The 12,488-nt window shown below is 45.5% G+C and overlaps 1 protein-coding gene and 1 pseudogene across 3 annotated transcripts in view; both read right to left on the reverse strand.

Moving 5' to 3' along the window:
* Positions 1–6,160, reverse strand: part of SEC14L1 (SEC14 like lipid binding 1) — a 53,381-nt gene extending 47,221 nt beyond the window's left edge. For 2 of the 3 annotated variants that reach the window (XM_059048819.2, XM_067021252.1), the window contains exons 1-2: positions 5,881–6,160; positions 3,356–3,448 (exon numbers count right to left, since the gene is read on the reverse strand). In XM_059048819.2, the coding sequence (XP_058904802.1) occupies positions 3,356–3,418 (63 nt within the window). In that variant the 5' untranslated portion in view covers positions 3,419–3,448; positions 5,881–6,160. The remainder of the gene's footprint in view (positions 1–3,355; positions 3,449–5,880) is intronic. The other variant, XM_067021254.1, reaches the window with a different exon arrangement.
* A 1,764-nt stretch (positions 6,161–7,924) lies between these two features.
* Positions 7,925–11,456, reverse strand: LOC131747090 (CDKN2AIP N-terminal-like protein pseudogene; annotated as a pseudogene).
* Positions 11,457–12,488: the final 1,032 nt, after the last annotated feature.

The following is a 12,488-nucleotide window of genomic DNA, read 5'->3' on the forward strand; positions in this document are numbered from 1 at the left end:
CTCGGCTAACTGTGGAAGCTTTAACTTGTCTGAGGCTCAGATGCCTCACCCTCAAAGGGGGCTAAGCTGGGGGACTTCTCGACTCACTGAAGCTCCAACAATTGTTTCTGGGCTCACATCTAACAACAGAATGTCCCTCAGATGCCACAAATGCCACCTGAAACACCTTCACTTCAATTCTGTTTGTTTACCATTAACATTTACATGATTTCTTAATTCTACCAGTATATCGACTCCAAAACAAATCATCAGTTGTCATTAAATCAATCAAAATCAATTAACATACTTGATACCCACTGTATACCTACTGACATAGGCACTTCCTACCTCAGCATATCCTGGCAATCCTAAATTACAACAAAACTCTTGGTTAGGGCTTCCCTGGTGGTGCAGTGGTTAAGAATCTGCCTGCCAATGCAGGGGACACAGGTTCGAGCCCTGGTCTGGGGAGATCCCACATGCCGCAGAGCAACTAAGCCTGTGAGCCACAACTACTGAGCCTGCGCGTCTGGAGCCTGTACTCCACAACAAGAGAGGCCGCGACAGTGAGAAGCCCGCGTACAGGGATGAAGAGTAGACCCCGCTCGCCGCAACTACCGACATCCTGCGCACAGAAACGAAGACCCAACACAGCCAAAAATAAATAAATAAATAAATACATTTATTCAAAACAAATTAAAAAAAAAAAAAAAATCTCTTGGTTAAAACAAAGACCTTAAGTGAATGGAACAGCATCTCCTCCAGCAGTCATCATAGAACCCTGTAAATTAGGACCTGGACCCACCTGTCAATACCACAAGCTGACCACTTGACCAACACCCTCTCACTGTCACATGCTCTGATTACTGAAGCACAATCACTTTTGGAGGTTCTCAAAAATATTTCTGTTGAAGCTATAGTTCTGTTCTTGCGTTAACTATATACCTCTCTGCTCATCCTGAATGAAATGAGAAGAACATTTTTAGAGTAACTCTTTTATACCACTGTTTTTCATCAACAAGAGAAAAAATAGAGCAAGGAAAATAATGAGAATTTTATGTAGTGCAATTACAATCAGAAAAGCGGCAAGTGACACCACAAAAATCACTACAAGCTTAACGAACATTCAAGTCCGTACCTAATTCTGGAAGGAAAAAGGTAACATATTTCATTTTCAGATTAAAAAATAATTTCTAACAACTCAAAAAACTTTACTACTGCTTAAAACAAAAGCAAGTGAAAAATCAGTTAATTTTAAAAGATTGAGGGGTGGCTGAGAATTTCAATTTCAATTTCTTCTGTAAATCCATGCATAAAAAAGTGGCAAGGCAAACTGTACCATTTTGAAAACTGTAAAGAAAGGAAAATAAGGAAGCTGAACATTAGACGATAAAAACACCTCTTTATTAAAGCTAGTATCTGCATAAGAGATTAGTCTTTGCCTCAAATGATCAGGGTTGCATCAAGATTTTAAAATCGTCCTTAGCGTTCTGGAAAACATAAGACACCAGTCTCATGCCTGCCCGCTCCACCCCTGGGCATCTCCCGGGCTCGCTGTCCTCCATGGCCCCACACCAATGCCCCAGCGCCATCAGCCCCTGCCAACCGAAAAGGGATAGGTGACCAAGCCCCACAAGGAATCCACAGGCCGGCCAGCAACCGGCCAGCAGCCGCCTTCCTGGGCCCAGGGGGTAGGACCAGATCTAGTCTCTCTAGAATCTGAACTAGGAAATGTGACAAGAACCGGTCACTTAGAAACTGAAAGAAGGCAACAAGAAATACCACAAAGGCAAACTGGAGCCAGAGGGGTTATGACCAGCTGAAAAAGCACGGGAGCGAAACCCGCAGGGGAGGGAGGGGAGGAGAGAGCAAAGTAGGCTGGTGGGGGCGGGGAGAGGCAGATGGAGGAGGCCGAGTCCCGCGGGGTGGGGGTGGGGGTGGGGGCTGGGGACAATTGCTGCCGGGAACCAGCAGCCGACCCAGCAGCCGACGGGGCTCAGCCCTGCCGGCTCGCATTCCTGGATTTCTGTGCGATCTCATCGCACACAGCATGTGTTCCACCGACAATACCCCCTCTCAGGCCGGAGTGGGCCTCTGCTCCTTGTGACCAAATGCCAAACCAACACCCAGAACATGCAAACAGGAAGCAACCCTTTCTGATAAGCCCTAGACATAAAATACTGAACAGTCCGCGTACTGAAGGAACATACAGAACTAAAAAATAGCCCCCCCCAACAACAAACCCAAACCTCACACCTGACAGAGCAGGGGCACAAGGGAACTTTCTGAGGTAATGGATGGAAAGGTTCTGCATCCTGACAGAGATCTGTGTCACTCTTTAGTCAAAACTGATCAAACTATAAACCTGTGACCATTTCACTGTCTATAAATTATACATCAATTTAAAAAACAGACGCGCTAAATCTAAATTGTTTCCTTGACAAGACTTTTGTTTTGTTTTCCAAAACTAAATTGATCTGGATAAATCTCACAAACAATGTTGAGCAGGAAGCAGCCATATGCAAAAACACCTGAGATTCTATTTATACACGGAACAGACACAGAGAAATTCATCTCCGTGTCACAGCCAGAGTAGGCGCTAAGGACGCGGCACCAGGAGGGGCTCCTCTTCGGGCTGCAAGGCTCTGGTTTTTCATCTCGGTTCAGACTGACACTTTCATCAGGGCATATTTCACAACAGAGGCATCTTCCTGTACATCCACTTATATTACACCTTAACAATAACACAAAAGAGAAGGGAAAGCAAAGAATACTTTATACTAATCTAAAAGGGATTGGCAAAAAGTTTGTTTTGGGTTTGGGGAGATTTTCTTGCCTCTAGTGAAATGCTTATTTTGAACCAAACTCTTTAGGCAGTAACAAAGAAAATTAAGGCATTAGTTACCCCATTTGTAGAATTCTTATGTGACTCATGAATTCGATATTAGCAGAGGAAATCCACATCAGAGTCCTTAGAATCTGGTAAATTAAACTCCATCCCATAGTGTCAGTTCCATATGGTGAATTCATCTATAATCTAAATGAGCAGCAGAGGAAAAAACCACTCTCCACATCCCTTTTCTACTTTAACAAACAAAACAAGAGCAAAATCCAGAGGAAGAATTACTTAGTCACAATCCCACTTCTGTGTTTTCAAATGGAGAATTAACTGAAATTCATACATTACCCTAAGGTGAATTATTTTAAAAATAAACACGCAGATTTTGATTTTCAGAGACTTATAGTTTAAAAACATTTCACAAACTCGATAAAGTTCAAAAGCATAAAAACAGAACAAGTAAAAGTGGAGCAACAGGTCACCGTTTTGAATACCTAAAAAAATAAGAAGCTGAAGAATAAACTGAAAAGTACTTACAGCCATAATTAATTCAAAGGGGTGTTTATACACCCTCACTGGTGACTGGTATTTTTGCACCATGATTGCAATAAAACAGCAATCCTCTCACACCTGCAAAACACAAACATTTGTGATAAACATGATGTGGAAAAAATTAAATCTGCATTTACACAACACACTACAGTCTAAGGAATCTCAGTGGGTCACAATTCTATGCAGGCAAAAGTCAAAAGACGAGGCTTAATTATAGAAGGACGAGGGAAGGCGATAAAGACAGTAAGAAAAGGTGAAGAAAGCCCAAGTGGAGTGAGGGAAGAAGCAGCTCTGGTCTGAGGGCTGGAGGACTCCATTGCCCTACCTGCCTCACCACCTGTCCAGGGGCTGCCCTGGGTCCTTTCCATCAGTGAAATGTCATCATTCCGTTATTCTGATAACCAATACAATTAGCTCTCGAATCATTTTCTCTTCAACAACTTCCATTAGAAACCAAATAAAAATGGTGGCACTTCAAGATATTAAGCCCAGAACACACAAAAATAAAAGTGGAAAAAAACACTAGAGTGCCTCAAATTATGGGATATTCCTCAAAAGCTATTTTCAAGGGAAACTTGTCAATCCCCATTTTCTAAGTGCAAGACCACAACTTCAGGGACTTCCCTGGTGGTCCAGCGGTAAAGAATCTGCCTTCCAGTGCCCGGGAGGTGGGTTCCATCCCTGGTCAGGGAACTAGGATCCCATGGGCCCGAGGCAACTAAGCCCACGCACCACAACTACTGAGCCTGCGTGCCACAACTAGAGAGAGAAAACCCGCACGCCGCAGCTAGAGAGAAGCCCACGCACCGCAACAAAGATCCTGCATGCCACAACTAAGACCCCACGCAGCCAAGAATTAAATAAATAAATATATCTCTCTATATATATTTTTTAAAGACCACTTCAGGGATCTATCTTCAAATGGCAGAGACACCACCAAGCACTCTGGCTAGAGGCTCCACTGACTTCTCCAGCCTCAAATAGCTGTAATATCAGGAAGCAATCAACTAAGCGCTGAAGCCGACTTCAAAGTCAGGAATCCTCCTGCCAGGGACACGTTTACACACTGGCCCCAGCCTACCTGGATTTTTCTGAAAACACACTTTTATTTAGAGTCCTCTATGGGACTTCACTTCCCTATTTAAAAGGGAGGAGAAAAATAAATCCAAAGAGCCTACCTGTCCTAACGAGGATAATCATTAAGAATGTTATTTTATGCTGAATATGGTGAGAGGATATTCAGAAGTACAAAATGTAATATCCTCAAGGAGTCAAAAGTCTAGCTGTAAAAAAAGGAAACTTTACAAAGATATGTTTTATATCATAAGATTCCTACCTATATTATTACATTTAAACAGGTCTGGAACCTCCTCTGGTATGTTTCACATATCTCTCAGAGAGAACAGGTTCCGGCGGAAAACAGTCATATCTGGCACTCTGAAAACTGCTAAAGAATAACTCTGGGAGACCTCAAGCAAGTCATTTGACTTCCCCCCGGACTCAGATCCACCTCTGCAAAGCAAGGTTTGGGGTGAGATAATCTTGAAAGACTTCCAGCTCTAAAATCATGAGATTCAGAGAAAAACTCCTGAATCCGCCACAATCAACTGGAATGCTGTCATTAATCTTGATTCTGGGACTGGCAGGTCCCGGTGCGCTGGGACCGTGTTCTATTTAGTTTTGCCAACCTGATAATGCTGGTGCAAAGAGGGAATTCAACAACCTTTTAAATTTTTAATTAGGAAAATTAATTTTAGGATATCTCCCACAGAAGGAGAGGGTGATTACGGGGTATCAAAAGGGGTGGGGGGAGAATGTTAAAAAAAAAAAAAAAAAAGGAATGCTCGGTTAAGACTCGGTAACACCCATTCGGGATTCCACTGCCCGGCAGAACCCAAAGCGACTACGCTCAAGAACCTGCAAATTCACGAGCTTCTGAACTCCTGCCAGTTCCCAGCTTCCGATGCTCTGGTCCAAAGAAACGTCCTACGTGGGAATCCGGAGTTACAACCGCCAAGTGGCACCGTGGACCAGGGCAACCTCTACTGCATGACAATCGGTGCTTAACAATTAGCCAATGGCCAGACCCAGTGAGTCCACCCCGAGCAGGCTCAAGGGGCAGCCGGGCCCTCCGCTCGACCCGGGGGTCCAGCGCGGCGGCCCCTCGGGCCCCCAGCCCCGGCCGACCCGGGGAGGTGCGCCAGAGGCCGGCTGGGACCCCAAACTCCGCTTCCCCCAGGAGGGGTCCCGGGTAGGAATATCGGCGGGTGGGGGCGGGAAGGGGGCGACCAATACAGTAGGAGCGGCGCGGGGGGGCGGCGGGCCGGAGGCGGGCGGGAAGACAGTCCGCTCCCGAGTCGGGGAGCCGGGGGGAGCCGGGGAGAGCCGGGGGGAGCCGAGGGGCCGGGGAAGGGCAGGCAAGGCGGGGAGGCGGACGCGAGAGCCTCGCGCCTCCCGGAGGGGCCGGGCCGGGGGCGCGCTCGGAGCCCACCACGGAGACGCGCGCCTACCTCTTGTCAGAAGGGCCGGGCCGGGGACGCGGGGCGGCGGGGGGTGCTCATGTCGGCGGCTCTGCGGCGCCGTCGCCGTTCCACTGCAGGCGGCGGCAGCTCAGCCGCCGGTTCCGGGGAGTGGGCCGTGGGGCGGGAACCGTAGGGGCCCGGCGAGGCTCCAGTGGTTGTTACGGGTGACGGGGAGGGCGGGGCCGGGAGAAGGGGCACGCGTGCGCGAAAGCGGCCGAGGGGAGGAGGCAGGAGCGACGACGGTTGCTAGGAAGGGGGGAGGGGTGACAACCTGGGCCGAGCCGAGCTGCGCAGGCTCCAACTCCAGGCCGGATGGCGTGGGAGGAGCTCGGAGTAGGCGTCGGCCCGGAAGCAAGGCAGGTTTGCCCAAAGGCGCTTGGCCGCACCCAGATTTGCGTCACGGGGCGGGCCTAGTGTGATGGGCGGGCCTCGAGGTAGCGGGGCGGAGGCTGCCGAGACACAAAAGGGGCGTCCAGCAGTGGCCCCGGGGCGTTCCGCTGACTTGGAACTGGGAAGTCTGCGAGGCATCAGTATAGCCGGGGCTTTCCGGCTTTGCGGAGGCCCAGGGCCGGGCTGGTCTGTCTGATCGGCTCAGGAGGCTCCCCGTACTTCCTCATCTTTTGTTGACTTCTGCGGTGCCCTGACCACATTCTCGCCGAGTAATGCAGATGAGGCAAACGCCAGGGCTGGGGAGGGGCTGGGTGGGACCCAGCAGCATGTTGTCAACACGTCCGAGCTGTTCGATGGACCTAAGACAAGTGGATCTGGCGTTTCGGCAAGAGCTCCAACTTTGAAGCACAAGTGTGATACACACTGAGACATTTCGGGGTTCTTAAGAGGAGCCAATGACTAGAGGAGGACAGCACGCCTGTCCACCTACACAACAAGGATGGTTTTATAGCCAACATACAGTTTCTCCATCAATGTCACTGTTGTTCCGTTTGCGTTAGTCACCCTCGGCGGCTGTGCATTTGACGCTGCCAGTGCACAGCACATTTTTGGAACAGTTTCGGAATTTCCTTCAGGGCCAGTTTACCAGCCACACAAGAAAATCATTCATTACTTGATCACACCTTGTTTTTCAACTCAAACCATCATTTTCCAGCTTGATCACTCACCCTGCTTACTAGACTCAGCTAGGGCTGGCTTTTGCCTGTTTGTGAAAATCATATCCACTTTCAAAAGATGGTCCGAGAAGGAGACAACCCAGTAAACAGAAGCACTTATGAAATGGTCTCGCCCCAAAATTGACCGGATCTGATAAGCCTCTAGATGGCAACGGCCAATTTACAAGAAATAGGAACAGAGGAACATGTTAAATAATACCAGGGGGAAATAATCAGCCAAGCATAAGTCATGGGAAATACTGCACGACAAACACATTCCTTATCAAAGTACAAAGGAAAAAAGAGGGAAAGGGCCACACTATAGATCAAAAGAGATTGAGAAATTTATTGAGCCATACACTTATGATTTGATTGCTTTTTTTATGTATATATTATACTTCAATTAAAATTTTTTTCACAGTTAAAAGTACATTGTTGAAAAATCCAAACTGTAAAAATCATCACCTGCCATTATTACATTAACATTTAAATAAATAGGCATTTTAAACAAACATTTAGACACTCAAAAACTGAAAAAAAAGAGGGCAGGATTTATAAATACATAAATACCCATGCATACTTTCAGAATGATAGCTACTGGAAGAATGAGACTTTTTCCTTTTTTAATTTAACTAGGCTGCACCGTGTCTTAGTTGCAGCACGGAATCTTCGTTGCGGCATGCGGGATCTTTAGTTGCGGCATGCATGTGGGGTCTAGTTCCCCCACCAGAGATTGAACCCGGGTCCCCTGCATTGGAACCATGCAGGAGTCTTACCCACTGGACCACCAGGGCTGTCCCAGAATGAGACTTTTTAAAACGCCAATCTAGACAAGATTTTCTTCCATTCCAATGCCTCTTTCCTACACGTTGGTGATACCGAGAGCTTAAGAGAGCCATTGTTGTCAATGTCGGCATTCATGCCAGCCTTCTGTCCCCGTCTGCAGCTGATGATGAAAATGTGATGAATCTTCTGCCTTAGCTTTGATGCTTTTTCATTAATTCGTTTCTGGTAGTAAACTGTGACTGGTCTGCCACTTCAATGCCATCAGCCATTTCCATCATGTTGTCTAAAAGGTCTTTGTTGTAACTGCAACCCAGGAAGAAGAGGTTGGCCCAGACCATGGAGAGGGACAGCAGCTGGCCAGGCAGCGGTAGACGTGGGGTGGGTCACGGTAGTCGGACAGGTGACACAGGCTGAATTCCATGTGGACCGTCCATTGCTTCTCGCTCTCTAAGTGGGAGAATTGCTCCCTGAAGTTGGTTGCCTGCCACACCCCTGAAAGCAACTCCTCCACCGTGGTGCCCGCCCTTCAATTAAAATTTCTGAAAAAAAAAAAAAAAAAAAAACACCCAGATACTTGAGGTAGCAACCAATTGCAATATATGAACTTTATTTCCATCTTGATTTTAATAAAATAGTAAAAGAAACTTTTATGAAACAGGGAAGCTTAACCATTATTAACAATAAATTATTATTGACAAACAACAAGGTCCAACTATAGCACAGAGATCTATGCAACATCCTGGGATAAACCATAATGGAAAAGAATATTTTTTAAAAGGTATATATATGTATAACTGAATCACTTTGCTGTACGGCAGTAATTAACACAACATTGTAAATCAACTATACGTCAATAAAAAATAAATAAATAAAACGTTATTATTGTTTAGGTGGGATAATGGTATTATGGCTAACTAATATTGATATCTCTTAAAGAAGCCTTCTCTTTTTAGGAATACACGCTGAAATATTTGAGGGTGAAATGATGTGATCTCTGGGATTAGTGTCGGAATAATCCAGATGGGGAAAGAGAGGAGGAAGGGCCTAGATGAAATAAGGTTGGTTGTAAATTGATCATTGTTTATTATATTCCTCTGTACAATTTTGTATGTGCTTGAAGTTACCTATAGGAAAATATTTTTAACAGAAAAGATGGTTTGTCACCACTGAGGATGACAAATAATGGCATAATCACAAATGAGGCATTGAAAAATGTCTCAAGAAAATAAGATACACAAACGGTAATCCCAGGGCCTGACCTGGATCACATGACCATGCCTGAACCAATCTTTCAATCAGGGGGATCCAGAGCTCTCACTTGGCAGTTCTGGGTCATGTGATCTTAACATCTGTATTGGAGTCTAATTGCTTTACACTGTTGTGTTAGTTTCTGCTGTATAACAAAGTCAATCAGCCGTATGTATACATATATCCCCACGTCCCCTCCCTCTTGCGTCTCCCTCCCACCCTCTCTATCCCACTCCTCTAGGAGGTCACAAAGCACCGAGCTGATCTCCCTGTGCTATGCAGCTACTTCCCACTAGCTATCGATTTTACGTTTGGTAGTGTATATATGTCCATGCTACTTCCTCATTTCGTCCCAGCTTCCCCTTCCCCCTGCCCGTGTCCTCAAGTCCATTCTCTATGTCTGCGTCTTTATTCCTGTCCTGCCCCTAGGTTCATCAGAACCTTTTTTTTTAGATTCCATATATATGCATTAGCATATGGTATTTGTTTTTGTCTTTCTGACTTACTTCGCTCTGTATGACAGACTCTAAGTCCATCCACCTCACTACAAAAAACTCAATTTCATTTCTTTTTATGGCTGAGTAATATTCCATTGTATATATGTGCCACATCTTCTTTATCCATTCATCTGTCGATGGACACTTAGGTTGCTTCCATGTTCTGGCTATTGTAAATGGTGCTGCAGTGAACATTGTGGTACATGACTCTTTTTGAATTATGGTTTTCTCAGGGTATATGCCCAGTATTGGGATTGCTAGGTCATATGGTAGTTCTATTTTTAGTTTTTTAAGGAACCTCCATACTACAAATAGTATCTTTATTTTATTTTTTTTAGAACATTCAAACTTTTTAAAAAAAAATATATGGCAAAATTTTAAAGTCTGGTAATTTTTGTTTTTGTGGGTTTTTTTAATTAATTTTTATTGGAGTATAGTTGATTTACAATGTTGTGTTAGTTTCAGGTGTACAGCAAAGTGAATCAGTTATACATATACATATATCCACTCTTTTTAAAGTTCTTTTCCCATATAGGTCATTATAGAGTATTGAGTAGAGTTCCCTGTGCTATACAGTAGGTTCTTATTAGTTATTTATTTTATATATAGTAACGTATATATGTCAATCCCAGTCTCCTAATTTATCCCTCCCTCCCCTTTCCCCCTTGGTAACCATAAGCTTGTTTTCTACATCTGTGACTCTATTCCTGTTTTGTAAATAAATCCATCTGTACCATTTTTTTAGATTCCACATATAAGTGCTATCACATGATATTTGTCTTTCTCTGTCTGACTTACTTCACTCAGTATGACAATCTCTAGGTCCATCCATGTTGCTGCAAATTGCATTATTTCATTCTTTTTTATGGCTGAGTAATATTCCATTGTGTATATATGTGCCACATCTTCTTTATCCATTCCTCAGTCGATGGGCATTTAGGTTGCTTCCATGTCCTGGCTGTTGTAAATAGAGCTGCAGTGAACATTGGGTTGCATGTATCTTTTGGAATTATAGTTTTCTCCAGATATATGCCCAGGGGTGGGACTGCTGGATCATACGGTAGCTCTATTTTTAGTTTTTTAAGGAAACTCCTCACTGTTCTCCATAATGGCTGCACCAATTTATATTCCCACATGAACAGTATCTTTAAGTAGTATAATTAAGATACGTGAACAAATTCCCAAGACCAGTAATTTGAAGGAAACAACACTCATCTAGATGCATAAGTTATGGTATGTTTGATTGTTTTACAATCAGTTCTAGGAATTTCCCTGGTGGTCCAGTGGTTAAGACTCCGCGCTCCCAATGCAGGAGGCCTGGGTTCCATCCCCAGTCAGGGAACTAGATGCCGCATGCCACAACTAAGATCCCAGATGCCGCGACTGAAAGATCCCACGTGCCGCCACTAAGACCCAGCACAGCCAAATAAATAAATAAATAATTTAAAATATAAATAAATAAATAAAATCAGTTCTATTGGCTGCGTATCCAAAATCTATAAGAAACAGTACTGAGCACCACGCTTCCGAGTTAAGCAGAAAGATCCAGTCCTTTTAACACACGTGCATGGAGCTCTTATTATGTGTCAGACGCTGTGTGAGTCATAAAGATGAGCACGTATGGAGGGGGAAGTGGAGAAGTGTATCGGGATCAGGTTTGGCTGCCAGTGACCAAAAGCCCAAAGTAAAAGTGCCTTGACAAGATAGAAGTCTGTGTCCCTTGCATGTGAATGGAGTCCAGGGTGGGAACGACACCGCCACCATCACTGTCAATGGCCAGCTCCCAAGAGACCACCGGAAAGCGGAGGCAGGTGGCCTCGGGTCTCCTCCTCAGGGACATGGGTTCCTTCTGTCTTGCTGCTTTGCCATCATCGTGATGTAGCCTGTACCTCCGGCAAGTAGGACGAAAGGCTGAAGAGGATCGCATGTCCTTCCTCGAATGATGTCTCCTTGGAAGCGGTGTGTGTGCGTGCAGTAGTGGGTGTGTGACAAGCAGAGCAAAGGACGGTGCTGCAGCACAGACCAGGCTGCTGCTCCTGTCTTCAGCTGCGCACCTGCTCTCCTCCTCAGACAGACTCTCTCTAAGCTCATATTATGAGAGTATCTGAAACACCTTGAGTGAGTCTCTAGCTGGAGGAGCATCTGTGTCCCCTCTTACTTGGTAGATGGAAGAAGCCCTGCCGGGTACTGTGCAAAGGCCATTTATCAGGTGTCTTGGTGATGGAAACGGAGGATTCCCCAAGCTCTGGCATCCACAGCGAGACACTCTGGTTCCTTTGGGTTTTGCTCAGCTGCCGTTCCTGGTGGTCACTCTGGCTGATGACAGGATGTGGCATCTACAGCCTGGACACAGACCCTGTGGCCTGTTACATCTTCCCCAACAGGATTAACCTGAGCTGGGGACACTGTTACTGGTCCCTCCAGCCACATCTTCTCCACTGATCTTAGCACACTATGAAGAGTCATCTCAAGGAAAGCATGGGAAGTTGTTGACACCAAGAGGATTGGGTCATTGCAGGAAAGACACTGGGAGACAAGTGACGGTCTTCGCTAAAATTTCAGCCTGCAGAGCCCAACCTCTCCCCCACAACAGCGAGATACATAGGAGGTAAGTCTGAATGACCCCTTTGAACATGACTAAGTGGCAGAAGGGTCAATGAAATATTTAGGCTGTGCTGAGAACACCTAGTTCTGATTCTCTGGTAGCCCTACCCACCTTGGCATTTGCACCTTGCACTTTGGCCAGCTACTGGGACGTGTCAGGTCTCTTCCACTTCTGGAAAGGATCACTTTCTCATTTGGTAGTAAAAGGGTAAAAGACAGCCTTGCAAGGCATGACAGATTATCCTGACATGGACCAGCTGGCGAAGTTTCCAGCATGGAAAAGTACGAAAAATATAGGTTACCCTACAGGCACAATTTCTTCATCCTGCTCTGGAAGTCATCCAGTGGTCTTGAG

Source organism: Kogia breviceps, chromosome 19 (assembly GCF_026419965.1).
Source record: "Kogia breviceps isolate mKogBre1 chromosome 19, mKogBre1 haplotype 1, whole genome shotgun sequence".
Classification (NCBI taxonomy): Eukaryota; Metazoa; Chordata; class Mammalia; order Artiodactyla; family Physeteridae; genus Kogia; species Kogia breviceps.